The 22,169-nt window shown below is 43.8% G+C and overlaps 1 protein-coding gene across 1 annotated transcript; it reads left to right on the forward strand.

The window, feature by feature from the left end:
• The first annotated feature begins 19,928 nt into the window (after positions 1 to 19,928).
• LOC144135028 (uncharacterized) lies at positions 19,929 to 21,441 on the forward strand. The gene has a single exon (XM_077667799.1). It carries the CDS (start codon positions 20,021 to 20,023, stop codon positions 21,110 to 21,112), a length of 1,092 nt encoding a protein of 363 aa, XP_077523925.1. The 5' UTR covers positions 19,929 to 20,020; the 3' UTR covers positions 21,113 to 21,441.
• Positions 21,442 to 22,169: the final 728 nt, after the last annotated feature.

The raw sequence follows: 22,169 nt of genomic DNA on the forward strand, positions 1-22,169 counted from the left end.
TAACGGATGGTTTTACAGGGCTGTGTGAAATATGGAATGGACATGAGAGGATTATCATTTTTTGGGTCCGAAATTCTATCGTCGATATTTAGCGACCAGTTTTCCAGTGAGCTGCTAACGAGCATGAGGTCAAGCAGAGAAGAGCATGTGCCGACAGTTCGAGTATCAGAGGTACCTAATTGATTTAACTGGAAACTAAATGCACTTAGTAACAGCATTTCAGCACTTTTCACTTCTTTGTTGTCATGGGACATTTCTGACCAATCAATACCAGGTAAGTTGAAGTCTCCTGTGATGATTATTTTTGATCTTTAATTTGTATGTTGTGTCAGATAGTCGTGCATTACTTCGAGATACTCGGCGGGAGCGTTCGGGGGTCGATATACACCTCGGAGCAGTATGTGTTTGCCCGCGTATTCTAAGTTACACCATACACTTTCGTGTCCATCAATGTCATCCATGCGGGAGAATGTAATGTTGTTTTTAACTGCAATTGCTACTCCTCCGCCTCTGGCACCTCTGTCTTTGCGGATAAGCTTGTACGATGGTGGGACTTCAGAGTCCTGCACCTCTGCATGCAACCATGTTTCGGTAATAACCAGGATGTGTGGCTCATAAGATAGTATTATGCGTTCTAGAAGATCGAATTTGTTTAGTACACTTCGCGCATTAAACTATATAACTCTCAGAACTTTATTCGAACTCTTGATTTGCGAGGAGTAGAAGTATTGGGACGAGTTTCCTCCATTCTGCAATTTCGTTGCGAATTCCAGATGTACAACTTTCCGCCCATTTTCAATTTGTCAAACTTAAGAGTCGCTTTCGATTCATTTGCTCTTTCATCTGCTGTGGATAGCCAAAGGTTTGAGCGTATGTCTCTTTGAAAAGTCTTCAGCTATTGAAATATTTGATCCTTTCAGCTTGAAGCAGTTAGACAAAATCTTAGTTTTTTCTGAAAAATCAAACAATCTCAGCATAATCGGACGGAAGCTGTCGCTCTGGGGATTTCCGATTCTCTGTACTCTTTTTATCGACACTAAGTCAACTCCAAGAACCTATTTGAAAATATCTTGTTTGACTTTATCCTCTAGTGTTTTTGAATCTTCCTCCGGCTCTTCTTTCACACCGTATATGACAAGGTAGTTGCGCTGGCTTCTATTTTTTAAATCGTCTACCTTGGCTACTATCTCTAGCATCTGTTTATTAGGACTCAGATAGGTTGCGTCGCATTCTGCAATTTTATCTTCACATTGCTTAAGTCGACTCATTTCTGTCTCAATTACTGTGATCCTGTCTTGGATGCTACAAACAGTTGATTCTACCTGTATCAGGTTCGTTGTTAGTTGTTTCAAAACTTTGTTGGTTTTCTCAGGCTCTTTGAGAATTTTTTGCAGTATTTCAGTATTAGAGCTACAGTCTCAATTTGAATCAGTACCCGGTCCCGGGTTCAGTTCTACATCCCCAGATGTTAGTAACAGCAATCTAATTACATCAATACAATCAATCAATGCAGAAACAAGAAATTGTGGACTTGGTAGCACCATCAAAGCAAGATTCATCTCGAATAGAAGAGAATGAGTATTTATCACCAACCTGGGCAATCAAGACGAAATGCATGAGCATCAAGACTTTCATTTGAGCTAGTTGGTTGTAGCTTGACATAATACGCCTGTACGCTTTTTGCGTAAACCATGGATGAGCATCCTTGCTCTTTCGGTGCCACCAAGTCCACTGAAGGCATGGCTGTTGGTGCTCCTGGTTATATAGCTGTGCTGACGTTCTTCTGATGACGTCACTGCCTGGGTTAGGTGGTATGGGCGTAGCACGCGTGGAAGGGAGTTGAACGGTGGCGATTTTGTTCCGTCGATTCAGTTGAGCGGTTCACAGGATACAAAATGCTCGCATCTGGGCAAGCATGCGCAGAATGTCCATCGACGAACCCGGCCGACGACAGGGCCATCTGGGCAATCAAGAAGAAATGGATGAGCATCCTTGCTCTTTCGGTGCCACCAAGTCCACATTTACTTTTGATTATGAAAAATATGGGCATTATATAACTCAAGTTCATCATTTCAGATATCTAGGCGTCACTATAACTTGAAATCCAAACTGGCATACATACATCAATACCATATGCTCACAGACTGAAACCAACTCTGGTTGATAAGAAGAAAACTGAAGCTTGCTTCCACAAAAGCAAAACATACAAGCCTATCTCACGCTGGTACGACCGACACTGGAACATGCGAGCGTGATATGGGATCCGCATCAGAAAAACCAAATTGACAGGATCGAAAAAGTTCAGAGAAGGGTGGCTAGGTTTATTTTGTCAAAATACAGATTTACAGATTCAGTGAACTAAACTTGCCTCAACTTTTAATCGAAGGAAGGTCGCCAGGCTAAAAGTGTTTTATCTGATATATAATAACCACTTCTACTTGAAACAGCGTTCCTCTAGAGCTGTGAGATCTCACGAAGATCAGGTTACATCCATAATGGCCCGAATCAATTCATTTAAATACTCCTTCCCAGAACCATAGCTGAATGGAATTCTTGCTTCAGGACCTTTTACAAGCAGACAATCTACAACAATTTGAAAACTTATCTCTCCCGTTATTTAAGCCCATAGAAACCATTTCCCATTGCTGTCATTCATTATGTTCTCTACCTGCGTTCTTATTCTCGGTGGCCTGAAACCGAGCGTAATATTATGAACACTTACCTACTGACACACTTGTGGCTTTATCTGCTGGCAACATGATTGATGATTTCATATAAGTTTGTATGATGATTTCATATATTTTGTACTTGCGGCTGTGAGCACTTCTTGAGTCGTATGCATACACCGTGTAACGACCTTACGGTGGACAGTACCATGAAATAAAAAAATAAATAAATAAATAAATAAACAAATAAATAAATAAATAACTGCTTCTCTCGGTGTCCAGAAGTACGCTTGTTGGTTTTTGGTGTGTTTTACGCTTGTTTTACATAGTTCAGATTCTCATCTCTGCCAATTATGCTAACAAGCCTCAAGTTAAAGCCAACAGTAATTAAAAATAATATATATATATATATATATATATATATATATATATATATATATATATATATATAATATATATATATAAGTATAAAACGTTAAAATTCACTGCGGCTTCCCGCATCGGAAGATTGCGAAAGCGTTGACGCGTCCTCGACACAAGTCGCCTTTAAATTTTGGCGCCATGGTTGTTTTCTCGTTCACTTGATTGATTGGTTATCGACAAACCCTGATTATACCCTCGTTTCATCCTGGCAACGATTTCGAGTTTTCAAATTTACCGCCACGCTTAGTTCCCGCCCGCTCACTATATATTCGTCCAGTCTATTTACCCGTACTCGACTTCATTTTCCAAACTTCCGGGATTAATTACATTAATTAACATCATTTACTCTGATAACAAATCTTTTCATCTGTCACCCATTTTGGAAGTTCAAATTTGGCGCCACGGTTCCTTCCCGTCCACTTACTACATATCCGTCCAGCCTATTCCGCCATCCTTGAATTTGCTTTAATTAATTACCTAACAAATCTACGACACTTAAACATTTTTGGATGAGTTATCACTCATAAAATACATTTCAATTCATTTCGAACTTTATTTGCACTCCTTTGCCCATTTTTGCATTATTTCGGCATAAACTGCTGTTTTCCCGTCCGCTTGCTATGTAGACGTCCGCCCTACTTCAACGGTTTTTGAAAGTTCTAGGTCTAATTAATTAACTAATTATCCGATTCTCACCACATTTGCCATTGCTGTCATTCATTATGTTGTTTACCGACATAGTCTACCGAAGCTTTCGCTTCAGAAAATATATAAACGTCTGCGGCAATACTTCCCACCAGAAGTAACCATGGCGTTCCAATTCTGAGTGTTGCGTCATATGTTTTCAAGATTTGTGGGGCTGGTTGCTGCGGGGCTTATTACGCTAGAATAACAGCTACCTTCCATTCCTGCCTCAGCACATTCGCTAAATAGGAGCACAGCCTAGAGCTAGCCAGAAGCGCTTGAAAATCTATTCAGCAGCATGTGATGCGCTTGTGTTTAGAACTAAAAGCACACGCTGCAATAAAATGGGATTTTCTGCAGTATGCTATCTCATTTACAACAAGAGATCAAACGGTGTATTTCGTCAGGCAAATGCATTTTGAAACTTACGACGCTTTTTTAGGAAATAGCTTTTCTCATTGAGATAACTACACAGTGCCTCCCGAGTGGCTGCTGTGAGAAAGGCGCAGACACGGAACCCGATTTTTCCCGCACAATGGCGCACCCGGCCGTGATAACGCCCCTATACAATGCGTAGCGCTGCGTGTCCCGGACAATAGACACGGCTCTGCAGTCTGGAGAGACTTGGCTTCTATTGATTGGGCACATGCAAGAGCACGACCTTTCTGTCCCACAGAGAAAAGCGTCTGCGCTGTGAGACGTGGCAAGGAAGCCAGTTGTGACACACTGTGGTGGTGCCACACCCACCTTCATTTGGTTTTCTCGAAAAGCAGTCAGAGAACGATAAGAATGATAAATTAAATTAATCGCACGGCAACCATTATTTGATGTTGTACTATTCACAACAAATTACCAGTACACCGCGAATTTCCCAGCAGCACCGTCGCGTGAGGCCTTATTACCAAATTGCATTGGTGCAACCTAGATAAATTACACTCCGTACATGACACCTTAGTTCTTGCCAGAAAGAATGAGTGCCTATTTGTCAATGCTATGTGCATGTAACCACGTTTTCCGGAATGAATGAAAATGCTGAACGCGCATGTAGATTGAACAGAAACACAGCGGTTCTTTCAAGAATTAAAAAAGGAGCTTCTCGGTAATGCGATTTCTTAGCGGATCTGCTGCTGTACTGGGAACGTAGGCGATCGCATGCAGAACACGCATTGCCGAAAAGAGGCGTATCTGGATTTTGACTGGGCCACGCGCACCGCGTTCCGCCTCCTATGAGGCTATAGCCTCGTGCAAACGACCAGTGCGTTCCCAGCGTGCGCCTGGCGCCATCTCTGGCGAGTGGCGCATACCATTATCAATTTAGTACCTAGTGTGTACTTCTAGTATGCATTGTAGGGACTTGACGAATCTGAGAACAAGCCCATAGTTATGCAAATGAGGTAAAGCACAAAACATTTGCAGAATGAAGCGAATACTACGTAGGCTAGAAATTTATTTCCAGAGACTCTACTACGGAAGAATCTACTTTAAAACCAAGATTCCTCCGGGTATTGAGAACTATTTAACAAGATTGTATAATTTCATCACGCACTGAAAAATAGGCTTTGAAATCGAATGTTCATGCATTCTTGTTTTCATTGAAAGAAACGAGTGAGGCATCGCGTTTCGGACAACTGTTTATCGCCAAAATTCGAAAATTCAATATTGCAGCTCAGCATATGATTGCCATTTACCGTGGCTTAACCAAGAAAATCTTCACGTTTGTTCGAGAAAATAAAAATGATGTTCATTCTTTCACCCATACGCTATAGAATTTCCTTTACATACTGTTTCGAAAGTCACGTGGTTCCTGGGACGGAACAGCTGTCATCATCACCATCGAAATTTTACTGATATTGAAACAACTTTTTTATGGTAATTGATGACGTGGAGACTAGAAGTTCTGCTGTTTGGTTGTTGTTTTTCAATGCTGTGATTTTATTTTTCGAACATGCTGAAGAAATGCATTTTATTCCAATCCCTTTAAGGTCACCTCATAATAAGAGCATTAAAATTATCACCATAGCAGCCAGGTTAGGACCGTGCAAAGCAGTGTTGCCCGACGGCGAGCTGTGTCCTGTGCCTCCTGAGCTCACCTCATCTCGATCATTTTCTTGATCTCATCTGCCCACATTTCATCTTACCGATCTCTCACGCTCCACGTACCTTTCGTTCGAAATAATTGTCTTACACCACCGGGACGTCTGCAATTTGTTCTTCACATTCTGTGCCCGCTTAAATCCAATGTAGAGAAGTTGTACGCAAAGTAGGAAACGAGCATATATAGCTTCCACCGAAAATTGCAGAATGATTCTCTAGATGAAGTGTTTCTCGACCGCAAAATTTCCACCAATATTTCAACGATCTGTTGATTCCACGCTGTACTTTCGGTATCAATTCTGCGCACTCTATATGTCTTTCCCGCAGCTTATCGATTCTCTTTGTGTTTACCTCGGATCTTATCGCCGTGAAAAACAAAATGTCTTTCATAAAGTCTACACAAAAATGCTTTTACGCTTCTGGGGAGCTACTGTGACAACCGCTGCTGTGGCAGTTCACCCTCGCAGAGTATCCTACTTGCTCGGCTTCCATAACTGTCCGCCACTTTATTCATAACACCTGTACGTGAGCATCCGGCATAGTAATGCTACTGAATTATTGATCAGTGGCCGCATATTGCATGCTGCATTATAGGGGCTGGTTGCCTGGGCGTTATGCATTCCGCCTCAATCTTTATTCCTCCCCGAGACATATGTGCAGTGCATTGAGAACTGCGATCAAGAGGCAGCGCTTCTCGGAAGCATGCTGCTCTCAAGCGTTCAAGATTGAACCGTGCAGGTCTGATAGCCGTCGCTTCGCGCTTTTATAGCTTCCAATGCACTGTTCTCAATTGAGGTATCATAGGCTGTACGTATGCAGTCCGCGCGTGTGGTTGTACTCACGGCGCGATCACAATACTGGGCCGGTACGCAAATGTCCCACCTCAAGATTTTCGATGAATACCTATAGTGCAACTTGCCTATCACCCTATTCTTTTTGCATTACTGTACTGGTGTCGATGAAGAGCCTAAGAGATTCGAGAAGGTGCGAGGAATATAATTGGCCTTACGCCTGTGTGTTTTGGTTCGCGTAGGGCTAAATGTAATGCTTTTCGAATTAGCTCTAACTAAAACTTGCAAATAAGCAGCTCTCAGAATCCTTTGACACGATAAGACGTTAAGAAACCGCTGTGTCTTCAGTATTACTTCAAGAGGCGGTTTAGAGGAGACATCTCGCATCTCTTTATCCATTACCTTTAAAACCCGGAGGTAGATTTTTTCGTTTGTCAATCCCGAATCCAGGAACTTGTAGGAACAAAGAAAAACAGCAAAAACATTTCTTGATTCTTTTAGCATTTTTCACAGAGAAAGGCGTGATATTTATCTGAAAGCGATGTTGGATAATTTTTTGCGCTTCGAGAAGCAACCACACAAATCCTTCAAAAATGTTTGGTGGGCCAGTGGGTATTAATACATGATGAACCTGAATCACGTGACAAAAGAAATGTTTTTCTGCTTCAGAGACAGAAGCTTCTTTCTATTAAACCCTTCGGGTGATAGCGCTCATACTCTTTCTTTCTTCAACTCTATCTGTAACGAAAAATTAAGTGTTCTGTTCCTTTCATTATGCACGCAAAATGTTCAACACATAGAGGGAATGGAACTGGTGGTTCGAAAACTACATGCCTTAGCGGTCTTTCTCGAAATGAGTGCCGGATGGTGGGTGTTGGCGCTCGTTAAAGGTGAAATACCGCTTGTGGATTTGTGAATGGGGGGAGGGGGGGGGGGGGGCGTGAGCCTATGAGAGAGGTGGGTTTGGTTGGAGAATGTGTCTAGGGAAGAATTTGCGTATCTAGTGCGTGAACATGAGAAGCATTTGTGACTTTTCTGTGAGGTTAAGAGGATTTCAGACTAAATAGTGAATGGTGTTATAAAAGGAAGAAATTAAATGCACCTCGTGGTGTAATGCATAATGAAAGGCCGACAAATAGATATGAGCTAAGAACTTTTCACTCAGCTCCTAAAGAAAATAATTGTTCCCGTTATTAATGCTCTTTCAATACCTTCGGGCCCCTTGTCCACCTCTAACCAGCCATAAGGCGGATGTAGAGGCGTCAAATACTTTAGCTATCTCACAAGACTGGTGACTGTTCGGGAGGCCAGCCACCGATTACGGAGCATAAGAAAACCATCACACGCGTGGCATAGCTAAACATTCCGGTGCCTGTAAGTTCACATTCAAGCAAGAAAGGACGTGAGAAATAATCATATCAGGAACTGCAGGCCTGCAAATTCTCAACATCGGGCCATCCCTGCGGGTAGTAAAACGACCATCTAGTGATTTCCTCTATGCTTAACGGACGTCTTTCCTGGCACGGAGATAAGATGAAAAGCCACCACTGGAGGTTACGTCCGACAGTGAAATCAAAGAGAAAAAAACTGCAGAGAATGTTTACTACATTGGAATCAGTGCGAAAACATGGATTTGTGCTACGAAGGAACCGAGCATGAGCGCGCAGTGCCGCGGGATGGAGCGCTCGCTCTAGGCCAGCTGACAGACAGACAGACAGACAGACAGACAGACAGACAGACAGACAGACAGACAGACAGACAGACAGACTGACTGACTGACTGACTGACTGACTGACTGACTGACTGACTGACTGACTGACTGACTGACTGACTGACTGACTGACTGACTGACTGACTGACTGACTGACTGACTGACTGACTGACTGACTGACTGACTGACTGACTGACTGACTGACTGACTGACTGACTGACTGACTGACTGACTGACTGACTGACTGACTGACTGACTGACTGACTGACTGACTGACTGACTGACTGACTGACTGACTGACTGACTGACTGACTGACTGACTGACTGACTGACTGACTGACTGACTGACTGACTGACTGACTGACTGACTGACTGACTGACTGACTGACTGACTGACTGACTGACTGACTGACTGACTGACTGACTGACTGACTGACTGACTGACTGACTGACTGACTGACTGAGGTTGCTGAGAGGAAGAAGAAAGAGGAATGTGCACAGGCCTGACTACTGGCTCAAGCCGAGCCACGCTCGTTGCCGCGTGCTGAAAGATGGAGGAGTAAAGGATAAGAGAGCAAAGAGTGAAAGAAAAGACGCGACGCGATAATATGCCCGGGCCGATCCCGGAGTCAGTGCAATACCGGGCCGACCCGCGCCAGAGTGCTTAAAGCCAAGCACTTCGCCACATTCAAAAAATAAGTTTAATATCTTAGGTCCAACGACCCGCTGCAGATATTTAATCAGGTATCAGGTATCATGTATACGCCAGCTGCGAACAGACAACGATTCGATGCGTACTAATGCCGACAAAAATCTCTCGTTAGCTGTGAACAGACAACGAAAGATTTTTGTCGGCGTTAGTACCCATCGAATTAGTGCTTACACACTTATGAAATATTGAGACAGCTGCTGAATCTGAAGTCTGCCCAGACATCTGCTCGTTGAAGATAGCCAGCAAGAAATCGCGAGCGTGAATACCTGCGACAGAAATAATTTCAGGTAGGGTTTGCGCTGCCGAAGTGGAGGCCCAATTTCAAATATTTCAGCAGCTTGCCTGTGTTCGTCATTCTGGATAGGCACACCATTTTCTGAGAGAAGAAAATTAGCTAGTCATACATTCCATTAAACGCCAATATATACCGCACACTCGATTTCATCTACAATGCGTCTGTTTTGTGCTTACGATTGCTGATATCAATGTGTTGGGTCGTTTCTTTGTGTGCCACTGATGACGCCCAAGTATTGTGTATAAAAGATCACTCGTTCCCTCCATTAAAACCAGTTTTAAGTTCGCGCTCTATGTTGTTGTCTCTCTTCTCGTTCTGTGAAAATTAAGGGCTTCGATCCACCATGTTTTCTCAATATTCGCCTGGTCATCACTGCAGTAAAAATTTTATGAGTGCCAAGCTACCTAATTTTTAATTTTGACATTGTGTATATTATCGTGAAGAGAGCTTTTTTTCTTTTCGTTGCTACATCACCGGCCGAATAACAGCAAGACTCTTTGAATTAGAACGTACATTCTTCTAGGCATTTATACCAAAATTGCCTCTAATGCTCTGTTCTTGCCGCTATCCTGGACAAAGACAGTACGAAAAGGAGGACGCCCAATGACATCATTGCACTGCAACTAAAACCTTGCTTTTAAAAAGGCGCATGCGGTTCCTACTCTTTTAGTATTCTACTATATAAAGTAGTATAAAACTCATTTTGCTTTTCTCTCATAGGTACGCTCTTCGATCGATTTTATACTGGGTCCAAATAAAAAGTAATATATGCATAAATTCAGCAGAAAACAATTTTCCGGCACCTTGAGCTTGGCGCATGATAGCCTTAGATGGTTATGCGCCGTTAAACCCAACACAACGACAACATAATATATGCATAGATATCGGAAGGCGCAGTGCCAAGTTGAAGTAAAAACAGCATCCGTGGTCATGCCACTCACTATCTGGAAGTTAGCGGCCGCGCATAGCAGTCATGCAGTGAAATGCAAATATGAGCGTCTGCGTCATTGCAAGGACGAGTGCTTCGAGCAAGGCCGCGGGCAACGTATGAACTATGGCAATGAGAATAACATTTGGTCAATCGCATATTCCTGGCTAGAAGCAATACCGCTTTTACCTTGTCGCCTTTACGAGGAGCTGACCTGAGAACTATGAAAGAAATGTTTTATGATTTAAAGAAAACATCACCTTTAGTTTGTTCATTGCTTGTTACGCATAATTATTCAAGCAGATTTCAAAAGCACCATAAAATTTGCGAGTCATTTTCAGGTCGCAATTTCTATTTCGTTGTTCCATTTCGGAGCCAGAGCAACTTTTACCAAAAATCACACGCACACCTCCTGTCTGTTTTTCGTTCGACCAGCAGAAATATGTTCAGAAAGATTTGCCAAACAGAAAAAGTTCCTGCCGACCAGTGCAACCTAATTTTATCGGCGCATTCATTGTACTTCCCATAAAAGCCTACTGCAGAGAAAGTTTACCAAGTTGGATTTCGAGAGTAAATGACTTTCTTGTTTTTTGCTTAGCTGATTCTTTGCAGTCCTCGTTTGCATTGCTCTTTCTCGAAAGCACCGATGCCAGCACTTTCAGTCTTTCTCAACTTTTTCTGTAACTGAAGAAACAGAATCTCCGCGAAATTAACTAGACTCAGAATTCACGAACGTCCATATCCAAAGCACGTTACGACAGAGAAGTCAGAAGTGAACAATGCTTCATTGCCGAAGCTTCGAAGAAGTCAGAAGTGAACAATGCTTCATTGCAGAAGCTTCGAAGAAGATTCAATTTTTTGCTCATGCGCAGATCAGACGGGGCGTAAGGAGCAAAGTTTGCTTTTGTATACGTAATCCTGCCGTATTTACAAGCTCTTACAAAGGGTTTGTTTTCCTTAAGTGCTGTGAGTGGTTCTAATGCAGAAAATATAAAAGTTTGACTAACAGCCCACACATACAAAATCCAAAGTTTGAAATGAGATGTATTACAACCGCACACTCTTTTGTTTTCGGAGCCGCCAATCCGACCCAAGTCATCATTCCAGGCTTTTGCGCCTTGAGAACTCTATGTCCGGGAACTTTTTACTACTTGTGCATATTTGTTGCGAGAAACGCACCTACATCAAAATGGCACTAACTGCCGCCAGTTATTGCTTGCTGTTTATGCAGAGGTAGGCGCTCAAATAAGATTCTCCGGCTGATTAAAGTGCACATCTAAATATTATTTTATATTAGCTGTGTCCTGAAGAACAGTCCTCTCAAAGCTGCTAAGACAAATTGGAGTAAATGTGCAAGACGTTCATCGAATGTTTTTTCACTGAATACTATGGTTAATAGAGCATTCTTCACGCAGTTTCTTTTCGTACATTTTTCTTTATTAGAGACTCATTTCTCCCCCAGTGCAGGTTAATAGGAGCGCACGCTGCAAACCAACTATTTTAACGTCAGTGACTGGGCGAGTGAACGAAGTTAATGACCGGCCAGAAGATTCTGATTTAATGGCCACATCAGTGCATATTCGATATCTGCATGAAATTCTGATCTTGATAACGACACACTTCCACTACCACTATACGAAGTTCCACGCCTATATTTGCAAAAAAATGTTGCTTTGCATTCAGCGCCAAAAATATTTTACCCGGATAACCACAAAATTTATTCCCAAAATACGACTCGAATTCGGCAAACCTTTTTAAAGTAGTCATAATTTTTTGGTCTGTATAGTTCAGATCTAAAGACGTATTAGTTCATTGGTTTCTGGCTAGAATTAACCCAGAAAGTTGAACAAAGTAAAAGCTGATTTTGAGGGTGGCTGTCCCTTAGTGTATACCATATTAATGGGTCACAGGGTGCTGAAATATGCCGTATTTATTTGATCTGATGTGCTGTAAAAGACTGCAAAGTGCCTTGACGTTTTTCCGTCCTAAAAACAAGGTTTCATCATTCGTAGGAACGTGCGCTTCTCAGCACGTTAGAATCGTCGCCGGAGCTCTCGTTGTCATCTAAAGACCTCTCCACTTCGCAAAGGAAGAGAGAGTCACTGTCGGAAACAAATTGTAGACCCTGATCCTCTGCAAAGCTGCTCTAAGGAACTGCTAAAAGCAGCAGCTCTTTTTCTCAGTACATCGTCGCCATCGGCTTTCTTCATTGTGACGTCATTCTGAAAGGACTGTTGAGAGGCTTCAAAAAACGAGCTCAAGGAACGAAACGCATTTTTTCACCGATAACTACTGCACTCTAGTGCATAAATGGCAAGTAACGCAATTACCGAAATTTACTCGTCTTTGGCGTCGGCCGCAGATAAACATGGGGCCGGACCAGTGTGACCCACCGTTGGTATTATTGGGGCAGTCTCCCAGGACAAGTACTGTGGGAGTTGGCTGTTAAAGGGTTAAAGAATAAAAACGCGCTCATACTAGCGCTGCTAAAACACATATAATATGAGATATCATGATTCGCATTTTCGATAAGAAGTGCAACGCTTCTCATAACACCAGAGCGAGAAACAATACGGGTTGTGTAATTTTAACGCATGTTGCAGTACGCGAATTTTTTGCACTATTTGCTGCCGTTAAGGAGCAAGCTGAGAAAAACAGATGACGAGAAATTTTAGTTGAATGACGAAATCATGACCATGTACTTTGCATTATCCTTTTGCCCGCAAGTTTGAGATAATGCAAAAGTGGCCTTCACATTACTGTGCGTGCCTAGAGGAATTATAAAACAAGAAGGCGCTCAAAAGGTATTAAACTAAGTGTAAAAACAAAAAACACACTGCGGAAGAGACGTTGCAATTAGAGATTAGAGATGAGCAACCTGAGACGGGCTCGACGCGCTTGCTAGGTGTTGCCTGGCGTTCCGATACCGGGTGCACAAACACTGAATTTTTTCGTCATACTTAATTCGAAAGAAGGCTCAAATATCTCTTGCGTATCTTCTTTTAATGTTCTTTGATGATATGTTTGTCTTCTTCTATTTTCATATCAATGCTTTATGATCAGAGTCCTTCAAAGCTTTACGTTCCTCTGAAAACGAGATGTTTTCATTGGTGTTGAGCTTCAGAAGTTAAATCGAACTTGAAAAAGAACAGACGCCTTCTCTGCGCTTGTCTGTTGCATCTGACTAGAGTTTCAGTTAAAAAAAATGTTTCTTTTTTCTTCTTCTAGAGATTACTCCCGACCTATGAGGGCGTTTTCTTTCAAATGCACTCGCCGTGTTTGATCCAACGCTGTGCAGAATAAAAATAATCCCGTGACTTGTGTTCTACAGTGACTCACATCATTTCCTTTCGAGTATTGTTACGCATGCTTTCATTCGCTCAAAGCTTAATAAACACAATATAGCATACACCGCACGAAGAGTGGACACCTTAAATAATGAAAAAAAACTCAAAGGAATGCACCGAGCATAGCACATTGCGCGTAAAAATCTGATTTTGCAAGTTCTCATCCTTTGCGCCAACATTCTGCTTGCCTTGTCATGTGTCAGACACAAATATACCTTTTCTTGAGATCAGTGGATCAATTGGCCCCAATAACGCGATATGCAAACTCTGGACACTTAGAAGTGATAGCACGCAAATGAGTGGCTATTTATTTTCCGCAGGTTTTCATTTGGAAGACATTCTACTATAAGAACACGAGTTAGGTATGAGTCACTTAAAGGGCGCTGTATTTGTTATAGAACTAGCTAGTATATAAATACTTGCCGCATTCGCACCAAGCGCTGCGCGTTGATTATCGTAGTCCTCATGCGTCCGCAAACAGCTGAAACAGACAGGTGTGTTCTGGACGAACGAGAACGAGACGTTTATTGCCGTCTTAAGACGGCCCCCAACAAAAGTGAAAAAAGAAATTGGTGAAGACGGGCTGATGACCAGGATTGTGCATGTGGGATGAAGAGGCGCTGGAAACGTAAAAGCGGAGCGGCGAAAATGTAGGGCTACGGACAGAAACAGACGGAGCTTCGCAGATAGAGGGTGCGAAACAGCAGCGACAGAGCGGCGAAGAAAGAGGGCACCGCCAAACTTAATTATAACATAGAGGCTGTTGGAGCAGGCAGCACCGAAATGTCGGCGTAGTAATGAGTGGCTCCTGTAATAGTGTTAAGCATGAAGCGAAAAACGCATGAATTGGAAAGTGCAGGTGGTGACCGCAAATCCGGATCGCTACCGTGAAATGACTAGAAGGATAAGAATGGTGTGGAGCGCATTTGGCAGCTTCCTTCAGGTCATAAATTGCAGTTCATCCTTATTCCTCGGAGGAAGGCATATAAGAGTTGTATCTTACCGGTACTTACCTATGAAGCAGAAACATGGAAGCTAACGAAAAGGCTTCAACTTCAGGAAAGCTCAGCGAGCAATGAAAAGAAACTTGATAGGTGTAGCGCTAAAAAATACGAAGAGGGCAGAGTGGGTCAGGGATCAAACCCGTGTTAATGACACCTTGGTCGAAATCAAGTGGAACAAATGGGCCTGGGGAGGGCATGCAATGCGATAGCAAAATGACCGATGGTCGATAAGAGGAACAGACTGAATTCCAAAGGAAGGGAATCGCAGCAGGGGGCGGCAGAAAGTTAGGTGGCCCGATGAGATTAAGAAGCTTGCGGGGATGCAGTGGCCGCAGCCGGAACAGGAGAGGGTTAAGTGGAGAGACGCGGGAGATGCCTTTGCCCTGCAGTGGTCGTAGTCTGGCTGATGATGATAGAAAAACGGCGAGTGGAAGCTCATGTTCTCGACACTTAGCGTAAGCGTAAGTAAAGACAATGGAAAGAACAATAAACGAAAGGGGGCGGTGGCATCGTTGTAGCATATTATGTACGCATAAAGCAAACCCCAATGCAAGGAAAAAGCACATGCACCCAAGTTGGATCTTTCGGCTACCAAAGCAATAACTGCCTTTTCAGGCAAACAGTTTTATGGCCTGTATGTGAGCGCATATTAATTCGAGGTTTTCCTCACGATTTTTGGGACGGCATTCTGCACATCATGTTTGAGTCTCTATTGGCTGGGGGTACACTTGCTTAATAACGTTTTATGGTCTTACTCATGCACCATAAAGCCCTGCGAAATCTATAGTGTTGTAAATAGTGGGGCTTTCGTCCATTTTCACTGTGCTAGAACTAAAACCACCGGTCTAAGGTTTCGCCGATCTTTGTTTGCCCGAAGCCTACGGCAGGTGGCCTACCTGCCATGGTTGGCAGGTGGCAACCAGCCCACCGTGTCGCCACACCACGCGCCTACCTGTGTCTCACAAGCGTCACCGGAGCCAGCACCTAGCTGCCATCGGAGGGCAGTGGCGCATCGTGTATCCGCTGCAGCACTGCGCCAAGATAAGTGCTCCGAGCGATATATCAGAATAATGTAGAGGACTAATCCCACATTGCGATTTCTCCGATGTTTGTCTGAAAGCTGCTTGACCTTGAACATTAAGCCTCGCAACGAACTCTATGTGAATCTAAACGTGTAGCGCATGTATTCGCATTTGGCCTAACTACGCTATCATCCGCAGTTTGGTTTTACTTTCTAGCCCGAACTATTCTCTTAAGCAGAAGCTCCCTGACGTAAATAAATGACACTGTTTAGCACCATAGCTGTGCTGTTGCATATGCGACGTCAAGCTTAAATATTTGTGCACGCGTACCATCACTACACTTTAAAAACTAAGTGGAAGACCGATGTGGTGGCCCACCTGATGTGCTCCGGGCTGCAGCTTCCAATGGTGATATAAAAGCCTGCGCTGTTTGCTCAGTGTCGTCGCCTACGCGCATTGCTTCCTAGCGCGACCTGACACTGTGTTTGACGGTGCATTCTTCGAGAGCAGTCTTGCAGAAACGTGCACAACGGAGCGCGAAAAGCCTTTCCTTGTTCGGGGTCTCATAGAGAAGCAGGTTCTGTTGGCTGCACTCTCGAGGAAGTGGAATAGCAAGCCCCGAGTGAACCGTTATCTGAAGCGTCAGGCAGCCACATCATACATGCGAAGTCGGGCGACCTCCGAGACTTCCTTTAGTGATGCCCGCCCGCGCTAAGTAATGTTTGGAAATTTGTAATGCCTAGGTAGCTAAGCTCCACTTTCTGTTTCAAACACTGCTGGGAGGAGAGGATTTCCTAGCAGTGATAAATTTTATGCCTGTTCTCACAAGGATCATAGATTTTCTCCTGCAGCGGCGCTAATAAATGGCCATGAGCAAAGGGGCGGTTTTGCTGTATGGTGTAGTCAATTTTATGCTGATTTGATAAGCCTGGCTTAGTTTGAGCTTATTTTTTAGTAATAGGGGAAGGAATCGAGGTGATTTTGAAAGTTTGTCGACCGTGCTGTGTCCACTGAGGATCAAACAGAACCACTCCGGCTTTTTAGGGTGACGTTAGTGTGCAGTATTCTTTGCTTTGCTTCTAACGCTAGGATTCCAACACGAACTTAGTTTAGTTTATGTGATTTTAACGTCTCAAAGCGACTCAGGCTATGACGCCTTACTGAAGGGCTCCGGAAATTTCGACCATCTGATGTTCTGTAATGTGCACTGACATCGCGCAGTGTACGGACCGCTCGAATTCCTGATGACTTTTCCACATCGATCGAATACGAAGGCACGAGTTGAATTTTATCTGCACGCGTAAAGAATTCACATGTGTCAGCAAAACTTTTAATAATAATGTTTTTATTGTCTTCTCGCTTAAGAAAAGCTAGCTTTTTTGTAGCGCTTGGTATCGCTCATATTTGAAAGACAGTACATCGGTCTCGACTGAAGACGCTCACTGGGCTGAACTGTACTTTAGAGTCGATTACGTTTACAACTCACATTTTTAAATAAATGCTGCTTTTAAGAGCTCCCTCGTTATTTCTAAGAAAGCAATGTTTCTGAGAGAAAGAAATAACAGCTCAAATCAAGTGAGCAGTTCAGTTCATTAATATAAGCTGAAGCCCTCAGAGTACGCCATTACAACTGGGCATCCCTCTACGCCACATACTTGTGTATCATCTCAACGAGAAATGAATATTGATTTATGTACCTTCTCTTCGGGCTTATACTTTATGTGCATTATTTCTAGAACTAGCAATACATAATGGAGTAGGAGAACCCGAACCTCTACAGCGCTGTATTTAGCATTTTAAACTATGTTCACTTAAGTGAGCCTTTATATTTTGCTTTTACTGCCAATGTCACAATTCGGATACAAAAAAGGAAGCAGGAGAAGCTGGTTTCGTTAAAAATGCTGATGAGACAGTTGATTTCTGGGCAAAAGCCTTAGGTTAAATTGAAGCATTCGCTCCTGATTCCAACGCGTAGTACAGTCAACCAGTTGCCAAAAGTAAATGTCTCCAATTGAATTTGCGCGCGCTCAGAGTTCTGCTTGAAGAAGCAACTAATTCTTTTGTGATGGAGCCTTGAATTTAAAGTATATTTACTGCAGCATCATACTTCCGGTCTATGAAACGTGTCTCGCGTATAGAATACGCAGCCTGATGGTGGCCCTTGATGGCAGCCAAGGTTTTTTCTGCCTAATACTGCTCAAGGCGAGCGTAATCAGTCTGTAAATCACGTTAGGCAACGAAAACAACACACTGGGCCCGAGAAACAGGCTTCTTTTTCTGATGGATAATTTCTTCCGGTGTAATTTACAATGCTCCATAACTGCGCGATTGATGGAATGTAAATTTACCCGCGAGCACGTTCTGCGTCTTAAAAACTATTGGTCAGCTGGGCCTGCTCAGCTGGGCAGTGTAAACGTCAGTTTTGTTTGTCGTCATTGCTCTCATAGTACCCTGTGGTCCTTATTGGGAACAAAACATTGCAGCCAACCCTCGGAAACTTATTTTGGGTGTTAAAGAAACAGAAACGTGTGGTTCCCACAAAAGGTAATCAAGTGTAGTACACTGACCTACGTGTCCGCACAGCCAAGATCTCAGAAAGCATGAATCATGAGAGCAAGATTCCTGCACGAGCTGTTTGGTATTATGTTCGAATTACTAATACTAAAGAATAGTTCTTCCACATTTTCAAATATTATTGTTGCTTGTAATGTGATAGCGCTGTAAATTTGAAAGATGATGTCAACCGTTTACGCTCCCATTACAGTTTTTTACTGTTTGGTGTCTCTAGTATGGGGCTATTAGCTTGCAGTGAATTGTGAATGGCAGACCATAAAACGTGAAAAGTATGAAACTGATAAAGCAGCATCCCTACTGGAGCCGGGTAGGCGCCTTTTCTGGGTTAGCTTCGGCAAGTTGATTGCCTTGTTTCTGTAACTTGGACACAATTTCAGTCAGCTCCTTCTGTCAGGTTAATATGCTGTGTACTAAGCTGGAGACTATAAAAGTAACGTCAATCAAAGAATAATTGGGCAAATTTCAATAATCCTGCACCTTGTCAAGGGATGACCTCGTTGGAGTTTGGCTAATGTTACGTGTACAACAATGTTACCAGCCAAGCTGGCTTAGTGGCAATGCCAGTCAGCTGGTGAGCTCAGGTTGGCGGAATGAAATATTGGCCCTAGAGGCAGCATTTTATTTGATTGAAGAAGTTAGGCTTTTAACAACCATAAATCACAATACGCGCCGCGTTAATTACTGAATGCTAGCAGTACTCGATGCTGAGGCACATGCGTGCACTTGAGCTAGTCTGGTGGCTTGTCTGGCATCCCTCGCTGTGTAGATGTGATTCGCGTGCTATCTGAAGTACAGGGAAAGTTCGCAAAACGGGTTTCAGTGTTGCTCCGATGCAGCCAAAATGCGAAGCTTTCCCCATGCTCTCAGATGATAGTGCGCGTTCGCGAACCTCAGATGTTACAGTTTTATCCTGAGCCCTTCACTGGCGTGTGTGTCATAGCCCATATGCGGGTTTCTGACATCAAACCTATTTTAGCGCAAAAAACACATACCATGATATACGTCTGCGTACAAAACGTACTGACAGTGGGGGCTACGGCAAGTGCTGCTGCAGGGAGAAGTTTGTTTCGTGCATTGAATTGAGCAGCGTTGTTCTGTAATATTTCTACAGCGTTTCTGCAGTTTTATTGAGGAAGACATAATGCTGATTTAACTGATATTTGGGTTAAAAATATTTGCTCATCCTTTTTTTCAGATATAAATCATTATCTTACCGCAGTTACAATTTAGCTAGCCAAGCGTGTAGAATCCTGCTGGCAAAAAAGCGTCATACTGAATATAAAGACTCCTTTAAACCCCAGGTTTAACGAACATTCGTAGTTTCCTAAATACAGGGCAATTAAAAGTAAAAAAATTTTCGGAAACAAGTTAGGAGCCGCTGCGAAAGTCACAATTTTAAAATCCGTGAGAATTATCCAGGCAGTCAACAAATTTCAGTTTTTGAAATTTAAATAAACGTAGTGCCCTTTTTATAGAGGAATAATGCTCTTGTATCCGCGGCTAATTCTCACTTTGGTGTGTCCGTCACAGTTGACTTAGAACTAAAATCGAAAGTGTGAAGCTATGTAGAACAACACGGCGCTACCCGAATCTGTCACCACACGGGAAAAAAAACACTTGTATATACAGATCAGGAGAAGAACAGCGTGCTGACAACGATGAAGAGGAGGACCGGAAGAAAAAGAAGGACAGTGTCTGTGCGGCAAAGTGGGCATGTGCCATTGTATGAGGTTAACAGCAACAACAGCAACAAGAACCAACGGACAAAGATGGGTACTGCGGCTGAGGCGGCATTCCGCTGCCTGCCCGTGGTACGGGCCGTCCTCGAGCGGTTGCCCGTCGAAGACCTGTTCAGCTGCGCGCGCTACGCCGAGCTTTGGGAACTAGTTGCCGTCGAGCAGCTCAGCGAGAAACTTAGTTTTTTCGTTCGGCTCCAGGATGATTTCGGCCATGCATCATCGGACCGGGCGCTCGTCGAGGAACTGCGGTGGCGCCTCTGCCTGGCACACAAGGCGCGTAGGGAACCTGCGTCGGCGATCATTTTCTGCTCCGACAAGCAATACGAAGCAATGAGCCTCGCTTCGTGTTTCCCGGACGACACCAGCGTCGTCCAGGTCTTCGTGCCAAGTCCTGTCTCGCTCCAACGAAGAGGTGTTCAGAAACGACGCGCTGCCGGTCTTTGCTTACTGGTACTTTTTGAGCGGCGCCCCGGCACCGAACTTGTCTCTGAGTGTCTACCAGGAGCCCCATGTTTGCCAAGAGATGATAAGTCGGCCTTTGTCGCAGAGTTTCCCAACGCCAGGCGTAGGCGCTATCGCTTCACCGGAAAGGTGACGTACCGCCACCGCGAGACTGGACAACCTGCCCGCTTCGCACTCTACGCCAGCAGCGCATTCAGCCCTGCGACCTTCCGGAGACCACCCAGCCTCTATCACGTAGCCAGCAGCGTGCTGTGGACGACGGGCCTCAAAGTGCTTAAGCATCCTCCGGTAGATGAGCGTGGTCCCCCTGAATGCTGGGGCACCATGCTTTTCGGCGAGAAGGCAAGGGCAACTTCGATCAAGTACCGTGCATCTGCGACAGATCTTCAACTGCGCGATCACTTGAACCGTGTACAAAGGAGCTTCGGTGACGTCGACAACGCTTTGGTCCTCTTCTTTCAAGAAGAAACAGTGAACATACCCACAGCCGAAGCAATCTGGACCGCATTTATTGGCGCACCTGTCGTACTGGGGACGGCAGTGGATTCCTTAGCTTTGGACGTAAATCTTGTGCCATTTAACTTAGAAACACGCGAAGAAAACGCGTCTACACATTTTCTTGAGAAACCTGTCGTCGTCGCAGTCTATGGTGCCAACTAAAGCTTCTCACGCAGTGAATAGGAAGCCGAAATTTTATGCCTGTATGGTGCAGCAAAGCTTTAACTTTTGCTGCGGTTTATGCGATCTGTCTGAGGATAAGAAGCGCTTGAGCACACCTGTTACATTATTGTGCTCAAATTGCGGTCTCCGCAGAACAATTCTCTATATGACGGTGTGCAGGACGCGAGGGACTCGCCGAGTCGTTGAGACTGGCTCATGTAAGGTACAACACACGAAATGGCCTCGGGCCCTCTGCTCACCCCGACCAGAGGCATTACGTCGCGCGAGCATCAGGTCGCTGCTTTTCTTCAGATCCTCTTCTGATTGTACACGGCTATGGAATAAAGGCTGTGTGTGTTTCTCGCACAAGAATCAACTGATTCTTTACAAGTGAGTTATTCGGATGAAGGAAGCAAAACTCATATGTTTTTCCTGCACAAGCGCACACTCTGAACTAGGTGAATAAATATTTAAGGAACATAAAAATTGACACTTCTTTTCGGAGCGTCAGTAATAACTCAAGCATAGCTTGCGGAGGTCCTCGCATTCTTTCCTTCATAGAGTTAAGTTTGCTGATCGAACTCATTCGATAAATCGAAAACATTGCTGTATTGAACTTTCGCTTCTGAACCATCAATAAAAAGCGGAATTGTAATATTTTCGTTCACTCCAACTGCCCGTCAATTGCACAAAATTCATAATCTGTTTTGTTGAGAATTATTGACTGAGAGCAGACTAAGTTGCGAAAAAACTATGGGGATTGTTTTAATGCAGGCATAGTTTAATGGCTACCTTTCCGCCTCTCCTTTTCCGCAGGATGTCGGCCTTCCGTGCGTAGACAAAATCAGAAAACTTGAGAAATCGAAACATACGCGAGAACGTTGGGTTCCAGTGGGACTCAAACAGATGCCTTTGAATTCCCAGTCAGCGCCTCTGGCAACTCGGCTACCTCCAAAATGCTCCTTGTGAAGTTTCTACACTCTAAACTGGCAGGATTAAACATGGAGTAAGTTTTGCTCTTGCGCTCTAGAAAACTATAGGCCACTATAGCGCACCA

The sequence above is a fragment of the Amblyomma americanum genome, chromosome 5 (genome assembly GCF_052857255.1).
Source record: "Amblyomma americanum isolate KBUSLIRL-KWMA chromosome 5, ASM5285725v1, whole genome shotgun sequence".
In the NCBI taxonomy this organism is placed as follows: Eukaryota; Metazoa; Arthropoda; class Arachnida; order Ixodida; family Ixodidae; genus Amblyomma; species Amblyomma americanum.

Excerpts from the sequence above, each read along its gene's own strand:
- LOC144135028 (XM_077667799.1), top strand. The coding sequence starts at position 20,021 with ATGGGTACTGCGGCTGAGGCGGCATTCCGCTGCCTGCCCGTGGTACGG.